At 45.8% G+C, this 27875-nt stretch overlaps 1 protein-coding gene across 3 annotated transcripts in view; it reads right to left on the bottom strand.

Moving 5' to 3' along the window:
* Positions 1-7736: 7736 nt before the first annotated feature.
* TGFB2 (transforming growth factor beta 2) overlaps positions 7737-27875 on the bottom strand; it is an 84971-nt gene continuing 64832 nt past the window's right edge. For 2 of the 3 annotated variants that reach the window (XM_047754924.1, XM_047754925.1), the window contains 5 exons: positions 15710-15842; positions 15480-15590; positions 13818-13995; positions 12228-12381; positions 7737-8980 (listed from right to left, as the gene is read on the bottom strand). In XM_047754924.1, the coding sequence (XP_047610880.1) occupies positions 8822-8980; positions 12228-12381; positions 13818-13995; positions 15480-15590; positions 15710-15842 (735 nt within the window). In that variant the 3' untranslated portion in view covers positions 7737-8821. The remainder of the gene's footprint in view (positions 8981-12227; positions 12382-13817; positions 13996-15479; positions 15591-15709; positions 15843-27875) is intronic. The other variant, XM_047754926.1, reaches the window with a different exon arrangement.

Genomic DNA, 27875 nt, shown 5'->3' with positions numbered 1-27875 from the left:
AACAGTACGTTCAACGGTTGCCGAAACTCAGCCACTGACCACGGGTGATGAATAGAAACATGGAGACAGAGTTTGGGGTGAAGGAGAAAAAAATAGCTTTATTGCTTTGCCAGGCAAAGGACGCTACGGCAGGCTAATGCCCTAAAGACCGTACCCTCCCTTGAGAGAGATTAGGAAGTGGTTTTATAGTTTGGGCGTAGAAAATAGGGCCCCAGCTAAGGATCAGGGTAGATGCACGCTTTCAGTCTTCTTCTCAATTGGCATTTAGTGGCCCCAGGACTGGTTCTGGGGGTCCTCCTCGTTGGCTCTCATTTGTTGCAGGTTTTAGTTCTGCAGAAGAACTCAAAGATACTGCTACATATAATCCTAAAAGAGGAACCAGGACCCTGCCCCAAGGCTGCACCATCTTGACTGCTCCTCCCTGGTCTCAGCATCCCCTCCCTTTCCTGATCAGCAACTACTGTTTGAACCTGCCCTTGGGATCTCTGGGAAGGTTGTGGAGGCTGAAGCTTATTCCCTAAAAGCAAGAGATGGGGGACACAGAAAGACTTGTGCCCAGGAGCCCCACAGAGCCCTGCTTGGTTTCAAAATTAAAATAAAGTTTAAAAATCTATTTATCTATCTAATCTCCTTGGAGAAAATCCTGCTGAAATAATTCCTCATGGTTGACTGTAAGAGCCCGTATCCTGGGTTTGCCAGATGTCCCTGGCTTCCTCTAGGTCCACCATGCCACCTTCTGACTGTGTTTGACCTTTGTAGGAAGCTGAATGTAGCCAGTGGCTCGTGGAGACACCAGGACCAGGGGAAGATGGACACACTCAGGGATACGAAATTTGCTATTTCATGGAACGAAGAACCACCACTTGATTTCATATTCTCCTCGGTTTCCTGTACTGTTTTAATTTTGTTTCAAATGAAGAAATTAGTGTTACACCCATGTTTGGGGACAAGCCAAGTTACATGACTTCACATCTCCTTTGGAGCTGGACTGGATTACATAACTTCTGAACTTGTTTGCTCCCAGCACCCTGAAATTTGGGATTTTCTATAGGAATCAGCTTGGAGACTCAGGCCTAAGGAGTGTGTATTCATCTCTAGGGCTGACAGACCTTTATGATGTCACCGGAGTCACACATCTGTGTGCTTCCAGGTGCCCTGGTATCTCCTGGAGAGAAAAACCCCACTTTGAGGGAAGAGCCTGAGAAATTATACAGGGCGTTTTCTTGACCACTGATCTCTGGACGTGCTGTTTAATTATGTCTGTCCTCTTACGCTGAACGATTTTCCTAGTTTTGAACACACAGCACCGTCTCCCTTGGTACATTCTGTTCCTTTTATTAGGTCTCTGCCCAATGACAGGAACACATGCACATCTTCTCCAAAGAGCCATTACTTGCTGAAATAAAGAAACACACTACAAAGCATTTCAGTGAAATAAAGACAGAGTCACAGTCAGGGGGTGGGCGTGGGGGACCCAGGGCAATGCTTTTCTTTAAAAAAGGTAAGTGAAGAGCATGCCTTTTGCAAGTTCAGGTAAACTTATTCATATCCATTGATATAACTGCCTAATATTTATATTAACCATGTCTCCAATCTCATAGGATGTTTCAAAAGAGGTATAAAAATAATGCCTCTATTGATTCTGACCCAGAATGTCAGTAAAACCAACATCCTTTTTTCCCTTTTGTTCAGCACATAAGAGGTGATTTACTAGATTATCAACACAGAGATGGGATCTAGTTTTTGCTAGAATTACAAGGGGACTGTCTGATAGAAAAAAATTGGCATGTGTTAGCTTAAAGCCCAGAGGCCCGTTTGCAGTGAAGCTCTTAAGGCTCAAAACGTCCCAGCTTCTTACTTTTATGAGCCCTTTCAAAGACTCTGAGTCTAACTTTCTATTTTTTTTTTTTTTTTTTTTGTCTTTGACTTTTCTAGGGCCGCACCTGTGGCATATGGAGGTTCTCAGGTTAGGGGTTGAATCAGAGCTGTAGCCGCCGGCCTACACCACAACCACAGCCATGCCAGATCAGAGCCACGTCTGCGACCTACACCACAGCTCACGGCAACGCCGGATCGCAGGATCCTTAACCCACTGAGCGAGGCCAGGGATCGAACCCACAACCTCATGGTTCCTCATCAGATTCACTAACCACTGCACCACGAGGGGAACTCCTGTATTTGTTATTTTGATGTTAAAAAAAAAACAACCCTCCCTTATATAAGCTTCCTGAACACAAAACCTGGATCCACCCTTCTAGGACTTGTTGATAAAGGGAGCACAGCTTATCGCCAGAGAGAAAATAGTGTCTTCTCAAGACCAGTGACTCAAAGGAGCACAGTAAGTGTTCTGGCTTTTTCCTTCCCTTCAACACAGTATGGACAGAAGATATTGGTACCACGGTCCAACTACCCTAGAAATGGACTGGCTTGTCTCAGTAGTGCTTGGCTGATAGGTAACCATTAATTTTGCATTTGATATTCACATTTTCATGACCACACCTGTCAATCAGCTCCAACTATGAGGCTGATCCCTAGTGAACTGGCAACATTCAACAAACTATGACCTACAAAAACAGTGTCATAAGCTTTGATGCGGTATTGTTCCATCATAGGTTAATTACAGAAACAAAAGCTGGTAAGACAGCCTATGAGAATAGCTGAGGCTTTAAACAGAGCTGCTTTCAAATTCGACACCAGAGCTGTCTAAGTGAGATAAAAAGAACTTCTGTTTCCGCATCTAAGGAGTTTAGGGGTCACCACTCTGTTGTAACAACTAGTAAAAAGCTGAACAGACAAATAAATAAATACTGGGCCAATCTTCAGAGGAAGACAAAGGATCAACCACGGCCCCCAAGATTGGAGAGACAGATAGGAAAAGAGTCATCACTGCTTACTGGAGCAGAGACGCACAAGCAGAAACCACTGCAAGAACCGGTACTGGGGTAGGAAAACCTAAATGGTAATGGATGGATTGCCGGAAGCTCACTGTGGACAGCTCCACCAGATTCCTACAGTAAATACCAGAGAAAAATCTAGTCCTCCCTGTAGGAGGAGGGAGGCAAAGGAACTATTATGAAATACATCTGAGCACAGCCCTCCAGAGAAACTAGTTAACCAGAGGCTAACTTGCTGGAGGATTGTCAGAGGCTAACTGCTGACAATGAGGAAGAGAGATACCCAATTCCAGCCCACTCTAGCTATTCCACCCCAACGAATGGAGGAGAAAAACCGAGCCACTCTTGCAAAGTTCACAGTCCAGAGGCAGAGGCTCGCTAAAAGACTGAGACCTGGATTTCCAGGGGTGGCTCAGCAGTAATGAACCTGACTGGTATCAGTGAAGATGGATGTACAATTTCTGGCCTCGCTCAGTGGGTCAGGGATCCAGTCTTGCTGTGAGCTGTGGTGTAGGTAGCAGATGCAACTCAGATCTGGTGTTGCTGTGGCTGAGATGTAGGTGGCCCTTGCATAGGCTGGCAGCTGCAGCTCCAAGTCGACCCCTAGCCTGGGTACTTACATATGTCGAGGGTGCAGCTCCAAAAGACCAAAAAAAAAAAAAAAGGACTAAGACCCAATCATAGACCGATGGAGAATGCTTCCACCTCCCCTCTCACCCCCATGTTACTAAGGCCTATTTATAATAGTTGCTTTTACCCAGCACATCATGTCCAGCTATCAAAAAAAGAAAAAATTACAAGGCCTACCATAAGGCATTTGAAGAGACAGAGCAAGAAGCATCAGAACCAGGCATGGCTGGGATACTGGAATTACCAGACCTGGCATTTAAAGCAACTATGATGAATACGTTAAGGGCTCTAGCAGATAAAATAGACTACATGCAAGGACAGATGGGCAATGTAACCTGAGAGAGAGACATTCTAAGCAAGAACTGAAAAGAAATGCTAGAGAAACAGAACACAAGATATGAATGAGAGCCCCAGATGGAATTTTAAATTTTCCAGTAATTGTACTAAACAAGTATAAAGAAACAGGTGAAATGATTTCGATAATATACTTTATTTAATGCCATATATCCAAAATAGTATTATTTAGACATGTAATCAATATAAAAAAGTAATGAGACATTTTTATATTCTTTTTTGTACTAAGTCTTCAAAATCTGCTGGGTATGTTACACTTTGGAATATCTCAGTTCAGAGTCGCCATATTTCAATTGCTTGAAAGCCCCGCATGGCGAGTAGCTGGTGTATTGGAGTTCTGGTCCCTCCTCTTACAAACCAGGTGATCTCGGATATGTAATTTAATCATTCTGAGTCTGCTCACTTCCATGTAAAATGGAGTTCTAGCAAAAAGAAAAGAAAGAAAGAAGGAAGGAAGGAAGGAAGGAAGGAAGGAAGGAAGGAAAGAAAGAAAGAAAGAAAGAAAGAAAGAAAGAAAGAAAGAAAGAAAGAAAGAAAGAAAGAGAAAGAAAGAAAGATCCCTCCATCATAGGGTAAAACGCGAAGTTAGGTGGGTTAACAGAGAACAGTACCTGCTGTGAATGCCCAGTAAATAGAGGTTCTCATCACCATCGTCAGGAGAAGGGGATTCAATGAGCCACCTGGTCTCTGTTACTTCAAACTTCAGTCGGTGGCCTTAAGCCAAGCTTCCCCCAAACATTTCCCCATGGTTTGAAACCATTTCAGGTCAGTCATGTAACCAAAAGGCTAACAAATGGAGCGACAGAATATTCTCGGGAATAACGGATGGCTTGATTTATTTACAAGACTAGGGTCTGGAGGGTGTCCACATTCAATTTCATGACGAAGAAGTGTGGTCCCGGGTTACAGTCTGAATGCACATCGCAAAGCTCCTCGCAACAGGACAGAGAAGCCGAACACAGCGCAGGTGGGAAGTATTGTTAAGACTACAATTTACTGATCACCGTGGGCCAAACACCTAAGTATTTTTCATAGGTTCATCACTGAACAATAACAAGGGCACGAAACTAAACACGTAAAGCTCTATAAAGCAGGTAGTTTCATCCATTTTTATTTTACTTTAGGTCACACCCACAGCATGCAGAAGTTCCCGGCCCCGGGATCGAACCTGAGTCACAGCAGTGAAGCCACTCCCTAACTGCTAGGCCACCGGGTAGCGCTCTCATTTTAAAGCTAAGGAAACAGAGGCTCAGAGTGGCTAACAAATTTGTCAAGGTTGAATAGCTCTTAGGTGACTTTTTGTTACCCTACGCTCCTCTCCTGTCCTCAATGTCAAATAAAGGCCACGGGAGCTGGAGTGAGAGGCCTGGTCCTGGCCCTCTGCAGAGAAGCACGGACTAACGGCTTGAACGTGAAACATCTCCTCTACCTGGGACTCGAATGTAAAAGACAAAACTCAGATGGTAGAAGCAGGGAACCGTTTTCTATTCTACCTAGATGCCCGAATGGCTGCTGCGTTTCTATGGACTGTTTAGACCACAGGCACAAACTCGTTCTTTTATTAGATAAAGCAAGACAACTAGACTGAGCCACAACTACTTTTTATTATTATTAGTTCTAGGTATCAAGAGACTGGCAACATGCTTGCAAAGTCTGGTCCTGTAGAGGGAACAGCCAAGCAAAGTTTGCAGGAATAGGGGTTTTTTGGTGCAGCGCTCCAGGAGAAATAGAGAAGCAGCTGCTTGCAAAGACCAACCCCAAAGAGCACGTGGCTCTTGTTCTCTCTGGCTGGCTCAGCCACTATCCAAGTTATGGGGCTAGTGGGGATACTCTCTTAGACCAGTCCTTTTGGCCTTGGGGTTGGCAGAACATCGGACCGGAAAGCCAAAGCCTGGATCAAACATCTCTCTGCATTTTTTTTTCTGGTAGACAGTCAAGCTGGATGGAAACTCATTCTCAAACAATTACCAAATCGCCATAAACAAGGGAATAAAAAAGATTGCATGGGGCTTTCTTCAGGCCTGGATAGATACATCCTGGCCCCGGGGTGACAAGGCCTGACATCTCTGGAGTGAATCTCTTGAGAAAAACAAACAAACAAACAAAAAAACAAAAAAACACAGCCTCCAAGATGGTAGGACTTTGCTAGCCTGAGATCACGTTCCTGGCAGCAGAAGTGTTCTCTGTCTTCCATGATGATACCAGGACAGGAAAAACACATCCACGTAGAATTGAAATAATTTATTTACCACTAGAGCACCACAAAAACAGACATACATCGTGTTAAAATACAGCGAAATCAGTCATCAAAATACAAAACAGCTATTCTTAGGTTCCATTTTTCAAAAAAAAAAAAAAAAAGTCATGCCAACCATAAAATTGTACTGCTGTTTAACACATAAAAACCGAGGCCCCACCCCACCCGCATACTAACATTTTCCCCTATTCCCTCCCATTTCCCTCCCCTCCCAAGGCAATATTTACTTATGGGAAATAAAGACCTTCTAGAACCCTCAAACTAAAAAAAAAAAAAAAAAAAAGATTCAAGAGATCTTAAAATAGAGCATTTAAAATATTATCAGTGCATTCATGAGGAAAGACAAAATAATACAAAACAAAATGTCATTCTATCTGAGAGGAAAATACGGCAGAAATAAAAGTGATTTACATAGAATTCAGAGAAAAGTGGAAGAGGAAAAAAAAAAGTCAACACACTCAAATCTGGGATTGGGTTACATCCAACCCAAGGGTCGTTTGTTATCCTGGCAACACATCTCTGGCTTTTCCAGTTTTCAAACAAATCCAATTTGTCACTTTAATTATGGACAGGAAATTTCAAAAAAAAAAAAAAGAAGTCTACTTATCAAACAACTTCACTCTGCACTCACACTTCACTGTGCTGCTCTTTAGGTAAAACTGCAAATACTCCATTGTCTTAATGATTATTTTTTTTTTTAGCCTAAAGCTAAATAAGAGACAACTGACAAACTGACACATCCTACAAACCCTGACATAAGGTCACCTCCTCTACAAAAATATGGCCACCCATGTGTTTTTAACGCCATCAATTCTAGCCTCTGATTTGATAACCCTCATTCAGAGGAAAGAGCTTTTTGATCATGGCAAAATTGGCCTTTGGCCTTTTCAACTTTCAAAGAACATCCATAAAAACCTTAATGTCAGTGAAATAAACTAAATGACTGATGCTGACCTGGGCTTTTTTCCTTCCTTAAAAAAAACAAACAAAAAAACCCAAAACCAACCAAAATGTACATCTTTCCATTTCCCCCAAACACTAAAAACTCCACTAGAGAAAAAGATGTTTCCAATGAACTGTCTGCTCTTTTGTAACAGTAGAATGCTGTGAAGATACTGATTAAACCAAGTGGGGGAACCTTTCTTAACCCCAGTCACCAGGATGCTGAGTTCCAGTCAGATCCTTAAGCCCTTGCTAAAACTAAAACATTTCACCTCAATTATCTATATATCTATAATCCCCAATTTTCCTAAAAGAGAAGATGGTTACTGTCTCAATTGATTAGTAATGATGCTTAGAAATGAAGGAAAACTACCTCTTTTTATAAAAGAAAAAAAAAAAAACACCAAGTGTGGACTCAGGTAGCTTATGTCATAATAATGGACATTGCCAAAGCGCAAGTGGAGAAAATACCATGGAACATGTATTCGTAGTGCAAGTCGAAATATAGGGGCTTTGCTCAAAAGTACTGGCCAGCTAAAGGAAACACACAATTCTGAGCGATCATTAAAAAGAGCCCAAATTTAAGCCCATCCTAAATCAGAGTTGACATTAGTAGAGAACATTCAAAATATGGTAAAAATTTACACATTACACATAAAGTAGTTCATGTTTTGATTTAATAGTTTTCCAAAGAGATCTGCAGATGTGTTTCCAATTAGACTGGCTTCTAGACCCATCTACTGTAATAATATAGGTATGGTTACATACACAGAAAAGGAGGAAAACCTAGAGCAGAGCTAGACAGCCGTACTTTAAGGTCTGAAGTTTGGCCAGTACAAAACGTATCAAGATATTTCAACATTTCACTGGTTTACTAAACTGACAAGGAACAATTTACAATTAAAAAGAAAAAAAAAAAACCTTACAGACTTATTCTGACTGAACGTTTCCTTTATTAACAGGCTTTTCAGTTTTGAACCTTACAAGAAGCTTCCTCGGGCAGCTGGTACATAGCGTGTGTTTGCAGGCTCTTTCTCTGAATGCAGACTTGCATGGTCATATAATATCTCCCTTGCATTTTTCATCTCGTTCATATGACCTCCTTTTTTTTTTTTTCTTTTTTTTTCCCTGGCTCGATTGAGTTCAAGTTCCTTAAGCCATCCATGAGTTTCTGGCAAAGTATTTGGTCTCCACTTTATACACCTGTTTTATTTTCCAAGGGCAATGAAATGTTCATTATGTAGTAACACACAATAAATAACTCACTGTTAACTCTAAGAATCAGAAGGGTGCCCACTGCATAGCGATAAAGAAAGATCAAGTGAGGCGTGGGATAAAAACGGTATGTACAGCAACTCCACTTAACGGGATTTTCCTGTTTTGTTTTGTTTTTTTCTTTCACATAATTAACACTAACAAATTCTTCCAGTGTTTATTTTTTTTTCTTAAAAAAAAAAAAAAAGGTTTTGCTTCTTGTCTCTTTCACTTACAGAGCAGGTAAAGTATAGAATAAAGCCTTCAACTTTGTTTGTTGGTTTGTTTTTGTGCCAGACGCCGGTTTGAACAAACAGAATGCAAACTTCCCAAGTGTTTGAACTAGTACCGCTTTTTCAAAATAAAAAAAATTTTTAACACGGATGAAGCAAGGCTTTCTTGTATTTTCTTGTTACACATGTTGCCACTGCCGCCGCCATCATCAACATCATCATCGTGTGATTATCGGCTTGTCACTTGTCCAAGGATCTTAGCTGCATTTGCAAGACTTGACGATCATGTTAGAAAGCTGCTCGATCTTGGGCGTTTTGCCGATGTAGTAGAGGATGGTGAGCGGTTCTAAATCCTGGGACACGCAGCAAGGGGAAGCAGAAGCTTCTGGGTTTATGGTGTTATATAAGCTGAGAACCTGAAAGGACATAGGAGAAGAAAGAAAACATAGGAGAAGACCAAAAAAAAAAAAAAGGAGGCCATGATTTTTTTTTTAAAGTACCATCCCATGGTGTTATCTGATCAGTCCCGACACTGGGTAGGCAATCTAGGCATCTACCTCTATGACTCCCCGAATTCATCATTTTCCCACAGAATCCTTTCCGCATGCATTGTCACTAGATCATTCTGTAAACGTCAGATTGGATGAAATGGTCCATTCAACAGATTTTAGAGCTTTTCCAATGAGTCTTGACTTCGGTCACCGCTTTGCTGCACCCGCTTCCCAGGCCCTCAGTAAATTTGGTCCAAGTACCAAACTTGGCATTTGGTCTCGTGTCTACACTTCTTTGTACCCGAAGTTGTTTCCTGAGCAGCTGTTTTCAATTCCCACCTGGGTTAAGAGTTCCCTTGAGGTCAGGGACTCTAGACATCTCTCTCTCTCTCTTTCTCTCTCTCTTTTTTTTAATCTTATAGCCCTGGTAACTCTTCTCTGGACAAAATAAGACTTATGTGCTGGGGGCAGAAATGGATCCAGGCATAGGCAGAACAACATATTTTGCTGAAGTGCTCACTGGGGCTGGGCTTTCATCCACCCTTAGTTAGAGCAAAAGACACCTTTCTGCAGGGTGAAATCTTTCTACGCTAAGTGTCTTCTCAGGCCAATTTAATGTCACCTATATTTTCATTCAAAAGAAAAAAAGGTAGAAGTATTTTCATGGGTCATTCCTTTCTAAATCTAATCACACCCCAGGAGCAATCTCTATTCTTAATTATTTACTTTGTTACATTTTGCTTAAAACAACAACAACAATAATAATAATAGTATAATAAACCCTCCGTTTAGTTTTTTCCATGCGGCAAATGGTAGTGGCTAAGTTAGAGCAGATAGCCAGTCTGAAAACAGAATGAAAAGAAGTTTCTACAGTTAGTCCTGGGCTTTTAACCTCATCCTATGTCAAAGGCCTATGTGAGTTCCACCAATGGAAGGGTGGAGCTTCCCCAGTGATAAAGAGACTTTTCCGAGGATGCCGTCCATGCGTCAGTGACCTTTTCCTCGAGGTGCATGGCCATTTTTTCAGCCCGAGACAGAAGAGTTCTTCAGCCCAGCAACACTGACTACTTTATTAAGCTGCCTCTGGCTTTTTGGGTAACTGTCCAAACCACATATTTGTGACCATGATAGCTATCCTTCCTCTCTCCTTGAAAAACAAGCATGGTCTCAGCCTCCACACACTCCCTCTGTGTATCGGGGAGGAGAATTATGTTTCTCCTTGGCCACGGAGGCTCGCCCACATTACAGCTACTGTTGCCACAGCCCAGATGAGGCAGCTGGGGCCAGAGGGCTCAGACAAAGGGACAGGCATGAGCAAGTGTCCTTCACGTGGCCAGGCACACGTTCAGCCCGGAGGGCCAAAATCTCCAGGGAAGCAGCCAAAGGAAGGGGAGCCATACCTGTCCGTGAAAAGTTTCGCATACGCTTAGCATTTACACATAAACAGACTTCACGCTCCAGGAACCCAGGACTCTTCAGGTGAATGAAGGGGAAACTGTATCATACAGATTGTCGAAAATAATTGATATCCCCCAAGCTCTGGAAATCAGCGGAATGCATTATGCGATCTTTTTGGCAGCAGATTCATTTTCCTACCCTGCAGTGAAGGCAAGGTTTCTAATGCTCCTTTAATAAGGAGATTTACAGAGGCCTAACCCCAATGTGGAGCCACATGTTAGGAATTCACTTCTTAAGACGGAATGAATGAAAGCCTGGTTATAAAATGGGGAGACCTCCTTCCAGCCTTCGGTTTGTCACCCACTGTTTGATCTGGGGCAAGTCGTCTACATGATCTAGATTTCCATTTCTTTACCCAAAAATGGAAGGTGTGGACAAAGCGAGCTTAGGCAGTCCTTCCCATCTCTAAAACCCTACATGACGAGGCACCAGGAAGAGGCCGATATTGGACAAACGTCGTTATTACGTAGAAAAAAATCTTTGCGAAGCTGGGCTGGGAACACATAGCATCCACGCCAGCACGTGCCTTCTGAACCAGCCTTCTCGCCTCCTCACTGAAGGAACTGAAAATACTCCGACTCTCCTTTCCTTTAGGTTACATTCAAAAAGACTCAGAGATACGGATTTTCAAATCCCTGTCACATGGCTTCAGCTTTATGTCCTTTGCCGCCACTCTGGAGTGTGACATTATTTTAAGGATAAGGTTTCATACAGACACTCCTTCTGACTGATGAGAAACTGAGGTTCAGAGAAATTAAATGATTTTATAACTGTCACACACTGGTGAACCACACGGCCAAAGGGTCCGCTGAAGTCTTCAACGTGGCTTCTAGCATGAGTCCCTGATGGCAGGGATAACAGATCCCTGTTTTATTTTTTATTTTTTTGTTTTTACAGCCACACCACCAGCATGTGGAAGTTCCCAGGCTAGGGGCTGTCTTAGAGCCACAGCTGCCAGCCTACACCACAGCCACGGCAACACAGGATCCAAGCTGCATCTGCGACCTACGGAACGAGGCCAGGTCTTGAACCTGCATCCTCAGGAACGCTGTGTCAGGTTCTTAACCTGCTGAGCCCCAGTGGGAACTCTCAGGTTCTTGTTTTAGATGGAGACCTGGGTAACTGCACATCTTGGGACATGACACAAAGTGCTATCTCCATCCTACCTACTTTGGCTTATAGCTGCTGAGACGACAAAACAAAAGAGACTCCCAAACCATCCTCAAGTTGCTTATAATCTAACTGAGAAGGCCAGACCTGCTGTCTGATTCATCAGCATTGCTCTTTTTTTTAAGGTCCACTCCTGCAGCATACTGAAGTTCCTGGACTAGGGGTCCAATCAGAGTGGCAGCTACTGGCCTACACCACAGTCACAGCAATGCTGGATCCAAGCTGCATCTACCACCTGCACCACAGCTCACAGCAACACCGGATCCTTAACTCACTGAGCAAGGCCAGGGATCGAACCTTTATCCTCATGGATACCAGCCAGATTCTTAACCAGCTAAGCTACAGTGGGAACTCCCCAGTGTTGCTTTCTGAGTTTACCTATGGCCTACATTTCCCCCCTCATCATTCCAAAGGTTTTCTTTAGCACGCGTCCGTGTGTGATGGCAAAAGGGCGCCAGGCTCTTTAGGATTCATTGGGAAATACTGTCAGCAGGTACATATTAGCAGGCCCACCACAGAAGAGATGAGTGAGCCCCATACTTACCCTGCTATGCTGGGTGTCTGAGCTCCACAGGTACGGGCACGCCCCGGCACAGAAGTTGGCATTGTACCCTTTAGGCTCATGTATCCATTTCCACCCAAGATCCCTCTTGAAATCAATGTAAAGTGGACGCAGGCAGCAATTATCCTGCACATTTCTGACAAAAGAAAGAGCAGTGGAGATTTTAAAGCTCATGTCCACCCTCTGCCCCTCATCCCAAACCAGAAAAATGACTCATTCATTTATTCAACAAATATCTATGAGCCAATGCCAGGGGCCAAGTGGTGACGGGTGTACTGCCCTCTCAAGTGGCATTCCTGATGGGGTGTATGGGGATTCGCAGTACTGCGTTCCCTGAGGAGTTCTGCTCCTTGACCCCCTTGTCTGTGACCTTGAAAATCAAACCCTTCTCTTGAATGAGGAGAGGTAAGCCTAGAGGTGGGGAGACCAAGCCCCTCCCAACCAGCACTGCCTGGTTTGGCCACCCAGCCCCTACCGCCTTTTCAAACACAAAACGGATGAAGCACAACAGCCATTCAGAGAACTATCTAAGGCATTTTCTTCTGAGACTAAATCCTTTATTTCATTTCCTGTTCCTTGATCTAGGAATGAAGCTGAGATCAAGAAACACAGAGTCTTGCTTAGAGCAACCAGCAGCTCTGGCAACCAAAAAAAAACACCCGGTGTCTTGTGAGCACTTTGTCAGGGGGGGAACCCCTCACTGCCCCACAGCTCGCGACATAAAGAAAGAGCCCCCCCTTGCAAGGCTCCATAAGAACCTTCACCCTCGCCCTCCCGAGCTCGTGTGGGGCCGGGAAATAAACCCCGCTGTCCTGGCGCCCTCACACGCTGCAGCAGAAGCCTCGGCAAGTAGCGGTCTGCTGTTTCTGTCCCCGCTGTGACCGTGAAGGCCACCATGGGCCCTCTGAGGGGGGCTCAGGCTCCTGCAGATGCTGAGGCTCCAAACAAGGGAGCCACCATCTTGCACCGTGGGGAAACTCATTTTTGCTCGGGGTCAGGGGTCAGGCGTGGGGGTGGGCAGACACCTCCTTTTCTCCTTCAGCTTCAAAGTGCTTCATTCAGAAGGATTTGGGGGGAAAACTCCAGGGGGCCTGTTGTCTCCCTTCATGGCTGGTTCAAGGCTAACGAAGCCACAACCACACCACAGACACAACTGTTTTAAGCCTCCGGGAAGCGCGATGTTATGAAATGACAGTGGCTCTACTTTTGGATTCCTGCCTTTAAGCGATGAGAACAGTTCAAGTCAATTTTGCCTTTTTTTTTTTGTCTTTTGTCTTTTGAGGGCCGTACCCACGGCACATGGAGGTTCCCAGGCTAGGGGCCCAATCGGAGCTGTAGCTGCCGGCCTACGTCACAGCCACAGCAACGCCAGATCCTTAACCCGCTGAGCGAGGCCAGGGATCGAACCCGCAACCTCATCGTTCCTAGTTGGATTCATTAACCACTGAGCCACGATGGGAACTCCCACAGTTCAACTCAAATTTTTTTTTTTTTTTTTTGGTCAAAGAAAGAGGGAAGGCAGTACAAGACGTAACAGACACAATTACTTCCTTGGATTTGGATTTCTTTTACCTAAAGCAATAGGCTGCATCCAAAGCACGCTTCTTCCGCCGGTTGGACTGTTGTGACTCAAGTCTGTAGGAGGGCAACAACATTAGCAGGAGATGTGGGGTCTTCCCACTGTTTTTTTTCCTAGTGGACTTTATAGTTTTCTGATCACCACTGGTATATGTGGAGGTGCCATCAATACCTTGAAAAAATGCATTTGGGTAATAAATATTTAGCTTTACCTTCATCAAATAGAATCAGCCATAGTTTTTTTTTTTTTTTTTTAATCGTCACCAATAGCAGCGACGACCACCACAGCAGCAGCAGCAGCTGGTTAGGGTCGTGCCCCACGGGAAGGGCTGGGACCAAGTGCAGGTGACAGCGAGCTTCTAAACGGGGCCCTTGTCAGAAGGCAGTTCGGTGTGGAAGGCAGGGCTGGTCGGGTATGTAAGTCACTACAGAAGAAGTCTCTGACCTCTAGTCCAAGGGCAACCGAAGGCAGGTTATTTGAGTCCATCCTTGGTTTAGGCTGTGCTCAGCCCCTCGACGACTCAACACCCGGCCATAGGACGGGCCTTGACCCATTGCCGGTTCGCCCTGATCCTAGGACTGCTCAACTCAAAAGGCTTTCCTAATGAACGTGAACTGAGACTTCCACTCAACAGCAGGGACTGAGGTTCAAGTGACACAGAACGCACCCTGACCTAATGCTATTTGGGGAAGAAAGGGCTTTTTCATTGCTTTTATGGCATCCTCAACACTTCCCTGATTCCATCTGAGATGGAGAAACTCGAGCTCCCCAAAGTAGGCTCAGGAGCCTGCCAGTTTAAGCATTTAGTCTCCACACTCTAGAGAATCAGGCCGAGGTCAGAGAGGGAAAGAGACCTCTAGGCCACGGGGAGTATTTTTCCAAGAGCAAGAGCCCCTGGGGCCTTCTGCAGTGGACGGAGGTTCCAAGTGGGTTGAGCCCGGGAAGCGCAATCAGTTCCCTAAGCTGGGGGTTCAGAGCCAGCGCTGCACCAGCAAATGGTGACACCCCCTCCCCGCCCCCCACCCCCATCATCCAATGACTTGTCATCTGACGCAGGAGGTGACTCCTGGCATCTCCTCGTTCTCCTTGACTTTTGCCTCATTCACTAAGAGGTGAGCAAGAAGGTGGGGTAAACCCAGTCATGTGCTTCTAAACAGTTAGGGAGTCTGAGAAGGGAGTCCCTTGGAAACCTAGAGCGCCCACTCCAACAGGTGGCGTCTAGCCACACAGGTAGGCTGTGGGGGAGGGGTCGCCCTCTTGTGACATACAGTTGTGGGGTCCTGACGCTGGGTTTGGAGGGTGATCAACGGATGCCCTTGAAGGCACGTGATCTCCTTCTTCTCGAACATGAGCGTGGGGGTGGGGGGGTGGGATCGTGCCTTGCTTAAATGAAGAAGAAAGGGCTTCACAAGCTCTTTAAGGGTCTGAAGGTTGGGAGTCTGTCAGTTAGGACTTGGGAGTCATCACTGGACACCCAACACTACAAACCGGGAACCAACCCCTTTCTTCCAGTCCTTTCTGCCTTCCAATATCTTTCCCCAACCGTATCTTTGCCCAAACAAATGAAACGCCCCCCGGCCTCCCCCAGCAAGCCGCCCTCACCTCCCCGAAGCCCCCTTCCCTCCCCGCACCGCGCAGGACCACGTTTCAGTTACCTGCAAATCGCGCTTCTAGTTCCTCACTTTTATTGGGGATGATGTAATTGTTGGACGGTACAAAGGTGCAGCAGGGACAGTGTAAGCTTATCTTAAATCCCAGGTTCCTGTCTGGAAAACATCAAGTCACGGAGGTCATTTGTCTGCGCCTCTCATCCCCCTACGTCTGCAGTCAAGGTGCAATAAGGGAGGATCCGGGGACATTTAAGGGGGAAACAGGGCGTGGTCACCTTTATGGTGGAGCCATTCGTGAACCGCGTCCGTTACGTCGAAGGAGAGCCATTCGCCTTCTGCTCTCGTTTTCACGACTTTGCTGTCGATGTAGCGCTGGGTTGGAGACGTTAAATCTTTGGATTTGAGAATCTAGAGGAGGAGAGGGTGAGAGAGCTCAGCTGGCACATGGACAGAGGACTCAACCAAAACCACTACCAGTACTGCAATTCATTACCGAAATTTAGTCCCAGCCCAGTCTCTCCGCGCCTATTGCCATCTCAACGGCATGGCCGCCTGCACACGAAACATAACAGCAGGCCATTTGCCGTGAAAAACTGAGCCACTAAATCAATTGTGTGTTAGGATAAAGGTGGCAGGAACCAGAAAGCCGAGTATCTAAAAAAAAGGCGGGGGGGGGGGGGGGAACAGGAATTATTTTCCTTTGCTGACACGAGCTTTGCAAGATTTCAGCCACAAATCCTACCTATGAAGCTAATGGTTTTGTCGTTCTGCCTGTTTCATGCGGGGAGCCAGGATGAGAGAAGAGACAGGTGGATGGGTCCAGTTTAAAGGGCTCGTGCTCACCCTTGGAAGGATCTGAATGATAATCTTCGTCTCACGAACCTGGGAAGAATTCCGTGGTGGCTCAGAAGGTTATGAACACGACTAGTATCCATGAGGACTGGGGTTCGATCCCTGGCCTCGCTCAGTGTGTTAAGGATCCCTAGCCTGGGAACTTCCACATGCCACAGGTGTGGCCCTAGAAAGGGGTGGGGGGAAGCAGAGAACTAACCCTAGTTCCCTACATTGACTGACATTAAAATTTGCGGCAGGTCTCAGTTTTTGAGGTAGGTCTCTCGCTGGGATTTTTGCTCTCCCTGTGACTTGTTAGGATTTACAGCGCTCTTCGGTATCCCGCAGACTAAGAGCAAATGTGGGCAGGAGCAGTCTGGAACCACGTGGAAAGAGAGCCTGGAAGGAAATCAGCCAGAATGTGGCGAGTTTGGAAGGATGCATTTATTTCAAATAAGTTAAGAGCCACTGCTGTTGTGTTCTTGGGTTTCTATAGGCAGTGAGCATTTTAGGGGCTTTTTCCCCTTTAATTCTGTCTTTAAATGATGATGTTTTATGCAGCAGTCAAACCACGATCCTAACTCTCCAAGAACTATATTAAGTCCCGACCCAAACCCCAGATCCTGCCTTTTCTCAGTCTTCCGGGCTCCTGTCCCTTCATCCTCCCTTGCTGACCTTGAGTCTAACTGTGCTGTGGTCACTGAATATAGAGGTGTTGGGTCTTTCCAACAAGTTCGTAAGTGTCCCCAGGACAGGGATCCTTTCTTCACTTTGAGAACATTTCAAAGCAAAGCACTCGATTTAATCACTGTCTATTCAATGACTATTGGCATCTCTAGAAGACTGACTTATTCTCCTTCAAACCACGGAAAATTAGCCTGCATAATCTTCCTGCTCATTTTAAAATGCCCCCCCCCCACTTTTAGGGGGGGACAGCCTACATCACAGCCACAGTAATGCTGGATCCAAGCTGAATGTACAACCTACATTACCGCTTGCGGCAACCCCGGATCCTTAACCCACTGAGCAGGGCCAGGGATCAAACCCGAATCCTCATGGATCCTAGTCAGGTTTCTTTCCACCGGGCCACAATGGGAACTCCAAAATACACCTTCTGTCCATGTGCGTACATTTTTTGTTTCAAGTAGTTCGACAACAAACACTTCTTAGATAGAGTATTTGCCATTACAGTAGACTTCTTTTTTCTGGATTAAATATAGGCCAGCAAAAAGAAAAAAAATCACACAGTTGGATTTTGGGCGCCCTCATGAATTTTAGACAAATGCTACACAGCTGCCCCTGCCCCTGAGATCCAGCAAACCCCACTAAGTGAGGACAGTCTAGAGAGAACCATGAGGCTACCCTAGGCAAGAGATGCCCTTTGTGAATCAAAGGGAGAAAATAAACATGACACGAAGGCTGAGCACATGGGCTCTGAGCTTGGCACACATTATCTCATTTAATTTAACCTGGAAAACATTCCCACCAGGCAGATGAAGGAAACTGAACCTCAGAGAGGTTAAGTAACTTGCCCAAGGCCTCTCAGCAAGTGAGCGAATCAATGCAATTCCCAAGTCACTGTTCCCACTTCCAAGCTGGGTTTTTGAAGCCTAAAGAGTCTAAGGGTCAGAGTTGGATCGTGATTTACCCTCCCTCCCTTCCAGATGGCAGAACACACTCGAGGACAGAGACACGTGTTTCTAGTAAGAGTATCATAAATGCTGGTTCAAGATGAAAATACAACACGTGGAATATATAGATGGTTAATGCCGACATAAACCTCTAATTTTCAAGACACGACTGAACAGTGGCCAATCCTCTGGAAACCAAACCTTGCCTTAAAAACACGCCCAGTTGGGCAAGTAAGACACCACTTATCCAATTCAGAATAAACAGGAGAATTAACCTAATGTTGGCTCTCCACGGTAAAACAATAGTTGAGAGGACATTTTCAGGCATTTCCATCTGCCTCATTGGCTAAAAACTAGTAACATCCCCCAAATCCACTTCCCATCCCATTTCCAGGGGAAATGTCTTCCCCTAGCTGACTTCCTATAAGGATGCCTTATTTCATAATGATTCGTATATTTGCTTTACTCCTAATTGGCACAGTGTGTATCTCATTCATCTTTATATCCCTAATGCAAAGAGACACTGTCTAGAACAAAGCATTGCGTTCATTGTTGAATTAATTACATAGGATGAATATAAATCAGATATCAGATGTCTACAATATCTCTGAGATACTCGTGCATTTAACTCATATCTTAAGATACCGTATATACACCTAGGTGTCCATATATATGAAAGTGTACATATACATGTGTGTGTAGACATATGTGTGTGTGTACACTCACACACAATCTTGCTAAAAACAGAATTTTTTTGAAAAGTCATCAGCACACTGACCAAATGGCAGGAAAAAATACCTACTGACAAGTCTGTGGCAATTCTTCATCTCATAGAGAAGAAGTAAATCTAGACTGTGTGGCTTTCAAAGCAGATGGGGGGGCAAAGAGATTCTGAAATTTCTTTCTTTTTAAATCTTACTCGTGTGCAGTTCCCACTGTGGCTCAGTGGTAACGCATCCGACTCATATCCATGAGGATGTGGGTTCAATCCCTGGCCTGGCTCAGAGAACTACGGATCCGGCGTTGCTGTGAGCTGTGGTGTGGGTCACAGACATGGCTCAGATCTAGCATTGCTGTGGCGGTGGCGTAGGCCAGCAGCTGTAGCTCCGACTGGACCCTTCTGGCCTGAGAACCTCCATATGATGCGGGTGCGACCCTAAAAAGAAAAAAAAAAAAAAGTCCTATGAGTAGATAAGAGCTTCCTCAGCCACAGAAACACTGGTAGATTCTGACCCTGGCAACTTATCCCATTCTTGGGAGAAAGGTCCTTCGCGTCTTTGCACTGGTTCAGGAATGGGCCAACAGAAACCAGCCAAGAAAAGACAGCCAGGGAGCGAGAGGATTCTGAAGACCGAGAAGGGACTTTGGTCTGGCAGGGGTGTTGTCTTGGACTTTCGGGCCCAGGAGCTCTTAAACCCACTTGTTGCAACTTGACTCCATCCTCTCTGATCCCGTCCTCAGTGGAAACAGGAGACAGCTGCTTTCCATCACTCGGAGAATATCCCTCGTATTCTCGGAGACTATCATTAAGTTCCCTCAGCACGCTCAGTCTCCCTTCTCTAGGCTAAATAAGCCCAGGTCCTTTAGCCCATGTTTAGAGGGGCAGTTTCCCAAACCTTTAATCACTTGGGTTGTCAACAAGGATGGAAGATGCTAAATAAAAGCCATCCTCCTACAGCTTCACGGTTTCGTCTCAGAACTGCCTAGGAGAGCTTCTAATCACAGCTCAAAGTCTCGAATCTTAACTTGAAAGGCATGTTCTAAGAATAGGCGCAGCCTCCCTAAACAGGGACCACTGCTCATCTCCGTCATCACCCATGCGGTAAGGGAAGAAAAGCAACCTGCTGCTCTGATCGATTAGAACTTTCTTACGTTCAAGAGCGGACACCAAAGTGACCGCACCGGCCAACTTCCATTCTGTTTTAGCCTCTGCTCTTCTCTCTCTCCAGCCTCCCCATGACAAGTGAATCGAATGTTAACAGTCACGGATGGGCAGCTGGGTTGTTTTTTGTTTTTGTTTTTTTCTAGAGCCACTGTCGCTTCTAAATTCCTTTCTACATCCTAATATGACAAAGATAAATTAGTTGAATGGTAAAAGCTCTCTTAATTGGCCTCCATTTTACTGGCCAGATTAAGCAGTTGTCTTCATTTGTTCCATAGTCTGCATTAGCTGATGCCCACAGCACCCTGGGGCTCAGGGCTGGAAAATGACTCTCTCATAAGTTCCGAGGACTTCAGGTCTTACCAGTTGACTTGCATGCTTAGCAAGTAGCAACTGTATATGTTTTTAAATCTGTTTATGATCTCTGGACTTGATACTGTAATTCAAGTTCAACAGTCTAGAAACCGATGGCATACAGGACCAAGCACCAAGCTTCTCTAAGTACCAAGCCGAATGCCTTAGGAAGTCTTCATAAAGACAATTGCTTAAAAAAAAAAATTTTTTTTAACAGTTGGGGAGCTCCTGCTGTGGCACGGTGGGTTAAAGAATCTGACTGCAGCAGCTGGGGTCGCTGCAGAGGTGCAAGTTTGATCACCAGCCCAGTGCCATGGGTTCAAGGATCCAGCATCGCAGAAACTGCAATTCAGGTCACAGCTGCGGCTCAGATTCGATCCCTGGCCCCGAAACTTCCATATGCCATGGATGCAGGCATAAAAACAAACAAACAAACAAACAAACAAACAAACCCCTCATCATGTACATTGTGTGTGATATATATGTGTGTGTGTGCATAAAGTTAAAATATAAGGTTAGCCTCTCTTTCGCTTGTGTTTTTATAATCCCCTGCTTTAAATGACTTTTTTCTTTAACTCGTCCTGATTGAATTAGAAGAGAGCTTCTAATATATTCAAAATGAGATTGAGCTGTCTCTTGCTTTGCTACCACCCACAGCGATGCTTGAATGGCACCTTCAGTACGTTATTGATATATACACATTATCTGTAATAGGTGTAAAATACCCACATGTCACCTCTGGCAAAGCTCTCATTCTTCCCCTGAATTACCAAACTCCCTACATAAAAGAATCCATTCATCTCTGCCACTGGAAACCAGCCAATCAGGGAGCGGAGTGAGGCAAAAGTCACTGATGTTACCCAATAGTTTAGGGGCAAAAAAAAAAAAGAAAAAGAAAAGAAAAAAGTCTAGATGCAAAATTAGAGCCAGAGGAAATCTTAGTCTTAAAGGAATAATGCTATAAATCAGCTCAGGATTTGGCTTAGACCCCAAGGGCGACACCTCTTCCGCTCCTAGGAGACACTGCAAAGAGTTACTAGGAAGCATTGGGAATTCTATTTTTCTTTCCATATTCAGACACCAACAAGAGCTACAGAAGAACCAAGGGGTCCATTCAATCAGACGTCTAATGGAAAGAGAACTGTGTAACAAGAGTAGAGAAAAACTGACACCAGCTAACTAGTATGGGCCCATCTCGGCTTTTTAATGTACTTAAATGTTTAAATGTATTTCCAAGTTTTAAATGTTTGCCCCGAAGGGAGGAGGGGATGCCGAAGTAAACCCTTCACTCTGCTGCCTCTGAGGACCATTCTCCTCCATCTGCCCAACCTCAAGTCATGGACCAGCATCATGAAACCCTAATGCCAGAGATGGACGTAGGGACCATGTTTCCATCCAATGCAGTTCATGCTCTACCATCTCTGTCTTTGTCAGAAGACCGCTCATGACCGTGAACTTGCTACTTTTTGAGAAAGATCATCCCACGCTGGGTCCCATGCCAGGTGGAACTTTTGTCTTTATCTTGGACTTAAAATTTCCATCAGCTAGCCTTCTTAGTCATAGTACCATGGCCTCATCTTCATGCCATGATTTTGGCTTTTCGAATATGGAAACTTTTCCACATCTGTCCATCTTCACAAAACCCTGGAAGGTGGATATCATCGCCCTTATTATCTAACTACTCCAGCCAAAGGACAAGAAGCCTAGAGGACTCACGTTGGTTACCAAAGCCCTGAAGGAAAAGCCCAGGCTAACATCTTATCCTGTGCATACCAATGGATTGTCCAGCACTGCGCAGATGTTGTTTTCTGGAACAAGATGTAAAATTCTATTTCTCCCCGATGTCAGCCCCTAATCACAACAAGGGGCCTCCCTCAACTTCATCCTTCAAGACAAGGTCAGAGGTGCTTCTCCATTCTTGTCACTCCTCTTGTCAACGACCCTCTTAACATCAGCTCTTCAACAGACTCCAGGCACAGCCTAGCAGAATGTGGCGAATCCACAGAATACACCAAACATGGGGAGGCAGTGACTCTTGCAGCCTTTGTTCTGGTCACTATTTTTAATGCAAACACTTTTTTTTTTTCCTTTTTAGGGCTGCACCTGCAGCATATGGAGGTTCCCAGGCTAGGGGTTGAATGGGAACTGCAACTGCCAGCCTATGCCACAGCCGCAGCAACATGGGATGTGAACTTCGTCTCTGACCTACACCACAGCTCACAGCAATGCCTGTAGCGTGTGGAAGTTCCTGGGCCAGGGATCAAGCCTGTGCCAAGGAGCAACCCAAGCTGCTGCAGTGACAAACAACACTGGATCTTTAACCTGCTGCATTACAAGAGAACTTCTATTTTCAGTTTGTTAAGGAAACTCCATACCATTTTCTACAGTGGTGGCACCACCTTCCATGGCCACCCACGGTGCAGGAGGGTTCCCTTTTCTCTATATCCGCTCCAGTATTTGTAACCTGTAGATTTTTGATGACGGCCATTTATTTAGACTTGTTGAGATGGTACAACACTGTCATATTGATTTGCATTTTTCTCTAATTATCAGAGATGTGAGCATCTTTTCACGTGCACATGGCCGTCTTATGAGACCACTGGCCATAGAAGATTATAGGCCCACCCTACTTCGGTATCATCTTGTTTTAACTTAACTAATTACATCTGCAACAAGCCTATTTCCAAAGAAGGTCACATCCTGAGATGCTGAGGGTCAGCACTTCCACGTATGGGGGAACACGATTCAGCCCCTAACGGCAGGTGTTCATACATTACACGGGCTTTTGCGCATGTTCAGATGCTCCACCTGACTCTTCAGAGTAACAAAATATGCCCTTTCTTATTCTTCCACAGAGCCTTTTCCACCGCAGCTGGCACAGTCCCTCCATGGTAAATTTTTCCTTTTTTTTTTTAGGGCTGCACCTGTGACATATGGAAGTTCCCAGGCTAGGGATCGAATCAGAGCTGCAGCTGCCGGCGTACACCCCAGCCACAGCCATGACAGATCTGAGCCACGTCTGCAACCTACACCACAGCTCATGGCAATCCCAGATCCTTAACCCATGGAGCGAGGCTAGGGATCGAACCCACGTCCTCGTGGATACTGTTCTACTGTTCGGATCTGTTGCTGTTGAGCTATGACAGGAACTCCTCCATGGTAAATTATTATTGACTAATGGACTTCATTAGAAAGACATGTATGATCAATTGACAAGCCCCTGAACGGTCAGGCTTTTATAGGGATAAAAACTACTTTTCGGAAGGCTACACCTACATGAACATACACCGCACAGAGACTTCACAGACAGACAGACATCTGTATCCACACACCCATATTTCTTCCTATTTGTCTATCTTTCTACCCATCCATCCATCCATGATGACAAAGAATCATCAAAGTAAACAATTTCATACCCTATTTTACCCTTTCTCCTTAATATATTCCATTGTAAGAATGAAAATGAAGGAGAAAAAGCAAGAAAGTGGAATTTCTAAGGAATAAAAAGTGGCGTCTTAGACTCAGAACCTGGTCAATGGCTCCCCTTCCACTGAGTAGAAGCGCAGCTCTGTCCCTGTTCACCTGCAGCCTCCCTGAACCACGCTGGCTCACTCTGGGGCGTGAAACACACGGACACACTGCACGCTTCTCCTTCGGAAGGTGGCCTGACGGACCCAGCTCCCATCTTGGTTCTCCCGCCCCTGTGTCCTGTAATTGCCACAGTGCCTTTGGGACTGCATCTATCCAGAAGGTTGTAAGGACTGTACCCCTCACATAAGCGTCCAGAGAGCCTGCATGCTCAACTGCTAAGGAGCACACATCAGCCTCAACACAAGACGCACGTAAAAACAGTCTCTTTAGAGCTCAGCCATCTATATTATTATGTCCCCATATTAACTCCCTTTACAGGACAAAGTAACGCACCTCCTTCGTTCCTATATTACACAGATCCCTGTGCAATTAGAATAAAGTATAGCATCCAGAGGTCGTGAATGACCTTTATGGAAATGACACCAGCAAGCTACACACACACACACACACACACACACACACACACACACACACACACACACACACACACAGAGGAAAGCCTTTCCTCTGTGATGACACCACCTCATAATTCCCTTCCTTTTTCTCCTCCTCCACACGCAGGCCTTTGTGCTGAAGGCACATGCGCATAAACAAGCAAATGCCTCCTCCACAGGCCAGTCCTCTTTGTAAGCGGCAGGTCTCTGAGATGCCAAAGCTCACCTGCCTGCCCAGGACCATCGGATACAGGTCCTGTCGCGGCAGAGCGCACGATTCAACCAGACCAAGGTCACAGCCATGGGGCAAGCGAAAGAGGTTTGTGCCCAGCAACAGGCGATGATGGAATCTGAAGGGAAAATGAACTCAAGACCACACAGCTCAGCCCTAGGGATGTGCGTCATTACCTTGGGGGGGAGGGGTCTCCCCGATAAATTGTCGTGCTCTCTGCGGCCACGTCTTCTGATTTTCTCATGGATCTCCCCTTCCCAGTCTGCTCGGACTGGACACGAACACACAAACAGGGAGAGCACACTTTCAACCCCCCTTTCCTTCCTGCTAATAACATATGGAACCGGTACTGTAATTCAAGTCCCTGCTTCCATTATGCTGAGCGCTTTAATTTAGGGGGTGTGACTCTACCATAATGAGTCTAAAAAAATAAAGAACCTGGTTTTGCTACAGTGTTTATAGGCTACCCAAGAATATCAGTTTCAGTCGCTTATTCTATATGTGTATAGATTTTCTAACTTAGATGGTTATTATGCCTTAGCCAAAGTAGCTCCGAATAAAAAACAGAAAATGGGTGGACAGCAACTTTCTTTCTTCCTGAACAGCTACATGGATATTTTGAAATCAAATCTAGCAACCTTTCAAAGACAAATGAATGAGGTTTCGCAAGTGTCCCCGCGGGATGGCACACACTTATTCTGCAACGTTCCTTGCACCTGACTGTGAAAGGATTCTTCAAAGTATTCAAAGACATGTACTGAGCATCCTCTGGGTACCAGTGCTGTTCAGGGAGTTTATTTCCAGATGTGGAGATGAAGATGCAGACAGAGAAGATCACGTACAGCACGTGACCGCAGGTGGGAGAGAAACAGGGCAGGGAGTGTCGGGAAGAGGGACCTGGAGATGTCAGACCCAGGGACCAGGAAGGTCTCGGAGCAGGTGACATTCAGGGAAGAGCTGGAAGGATCAAGAAAGCGAGCCTTCTGGAAAGTGGCAGAATACTGGGTGGAAGGAAGAGCACGGCCATCGGCTTTAGGAGGGGGTGAGGCCGGGGGGGGGGCACGGTTTGAGGAGCAGAAGAGGGGCCAGGAAGGGGGAAGCCCCAGAGGGGAGGAAGTCATGGCCAGGGGACAAGTAACCAATGAGTCAGGCACAGTAAGGCTTTGACGTCCACGCAGGGTGAGTAAGGAGCCACTACAAGGATCTGAACGGCGGATCTGGATCTGACCAACTCTTGGCGGGGTCACCCTCACTGCCATGTTGTAAACAGCCTCTAAGGGGGCCAGGGTGCAAACGGGAGGCGACTGCAAAAGCCCAAGCAAGGGGTAAGTACCCCCCAGGATGAGGGTCATTGCTGCAGTGGTGTGAGAACTGGAGGAGTGTGTGTGTGTGTGTGTGTGTGTGTGTGTGTGTGTGTGTGTGTATGTGTGTGTGTGTGTGTGTCTTTTTAGGGCTGCATGTGCAGCATATGGAGGCTCCCAGGCTAGGGGTCTAATCGAAGCTGCAGCTGCCGGCCTGCACCACAGCCACAGCAACGCCAGATCTGAACCGCATCCATGACCTACACCACAGCTCAGGGCAATGCCGGATTCTTAACCCACTGAGCGGGGCAAGGGATCGAACCTGCATCCTCATAGGTACTAGTAGGGTTCATTGCCACTGAGCCACAGTGGGAACTCCCTAGGAACATCAACTTTACTTTTTATTGTCCTCTTCGCTAGAACTTTGGTGATTTTCAAAAATCAACAGTATCTTACAGAAATCCAGATCTGTCCCCACTGAAGAAATTCTCAGTGTTTGTAGGCGCTGCACACAGTTCTAGAACAAAAGTGCCCCCCAGTATTCTGATGACTGTTGCTATCAGGAAATCAACATACATCCCTCCTTGGAGTGAACTGTGCCCTTGTGGAGTTATGGGAAAGTTAGCATACATTTACACGATGAAAATCAAACTCTTCAAATCAGTCAGGAAGCAGGCATCACGCCTGTCTGTGTGGTGGTGAAGCAGGGAGAGGTTCTCAGGGGCCGGAGGATGAGGTAAAAAGATGTGCACGCTGGGGTCAGGCCCTGTAGTCATTTCTTCAAAAAGCAAAGCCCAAGCCGCATCACAGCCTCCAGCCCACGGTGGCGTTTTGATAAAGCGAACACACAGAGTGCTAACACCACGGCCAGTCCGTATCCGCCTGCTGACACGGGGAAACCGGGTCAGATGAGACCTCGCCCACCCAGGCGAGGTGAATGACACCACTGACACCATCACGAAGTCGTTTTGCAACCGCAGACCCACCCCGGGGGAGATATGGACCACGCTCCAAATGACGAGCAAAACCCTGATGCTAATAATCCACTCTGTATGCATCCAGCGTCCAGACCCTCACAGCAGCTCATCAGACAGGAGCTGTTATCCCCATTTGATGATGAAAAACCGAGGCTCAGACGGATGAGTGATGGGTAAGACACTGGAAAGCTAATGAATAAAAAAGGTGGGAGCGCCCACTGTGGCGCAGTGGGATCAGAGGCATCGCCACAGCACCAGGGACACAGGTTCGATCCCTGGCCTGGCATGGTGGGTTAAAGGATCCGGCAGCTGCAGCCCGGATCTGATCCTTGGCCTGGGAGCTCCATATGCCTCTCCTTTCCCACTCTGAGCTGAATGAGACCCCCCCACATGCAGAATGAGCTGAGCATATTATTTAAGGAGGCCCTGAGGCTAAGTCCTGGGACCAGCACCGCATACCCAGAGCCCACAGTGCTAGGGGCTAAGGTGAGTTTGCACTGTAAAGAGATTTTGAGCAGACTGTAAATTTAAGAGATTGTTTCTGATAAAAGTTCAAAGTCAGTGCTTTGGAAATAATAATAATAATAATAATAATAGTAACCATTGCTATTGTGCTAGCAGTTTCTGCGCCTTCTTCTCTCTAGGTCTTAAAAAAAAATCCTTGCTAAGTACGTTCATCCACCTCTTACCGAGACAGAAACCATCTCAGGATGTGATTTCTCAGACTCCCTAAAGAGGCAACGCCACACCAGGAACCCACACCAGCCCAACTGCAAAGCCTGGCTCCTCCCACCAACAGAGCAAAGAGGTCAAGAGCATGGCCTCTGGGGCCAGACTGCCTGGGTTCAAATCCTGCCTCTGCCTCTTTCTAGCTGCATGGCCTGGGCAAGTTTCTGAACGTCTCTGTGTCTGTGCCTCAGTTTTCTCATTTGTAAAATGAAGATAATAAGAGTATCCACTTCACAGGGTTATTATAAAGACTACATGTACCTTTTTTTTTTTTTTTGGCTGCACTTGAGACACATGGAAGTTCCCAGGCCCGGGACTGAACCTGCGCCACAGCAGTGACAGTGCTGGATCCTAACCCGCTGCGCCAAAGAGAACTCCTCCATCAGTCTTTATACAGCACTGAAAATCCGGCCCAGCACACAGGAAGCACCATGTGTTAGAGACAATTATCGCCACGGTTACCGAGTCACATTGGGCAA

This window comes from Phacochoerus africanus, chromosome 12 (assembly GCF_016906955.1).
Source record: "Phacochoerus africanus isolate WHEZ1 chromosome 12, ROS_Pafr_v1, whole genome shotgun sequence".
Taxonomy (NCBI): domain Eukaryota; kingdom Metazoa; phylum Chordata; class Mammalia; order Artiodactyla; family Suidae; genus Phacochoerus; species Phacochoerus africanus.
Note: the sequence above shows the minus strand (reverse complement) of the source record. Positions and strands in the feature narration are given on the sequence as shown.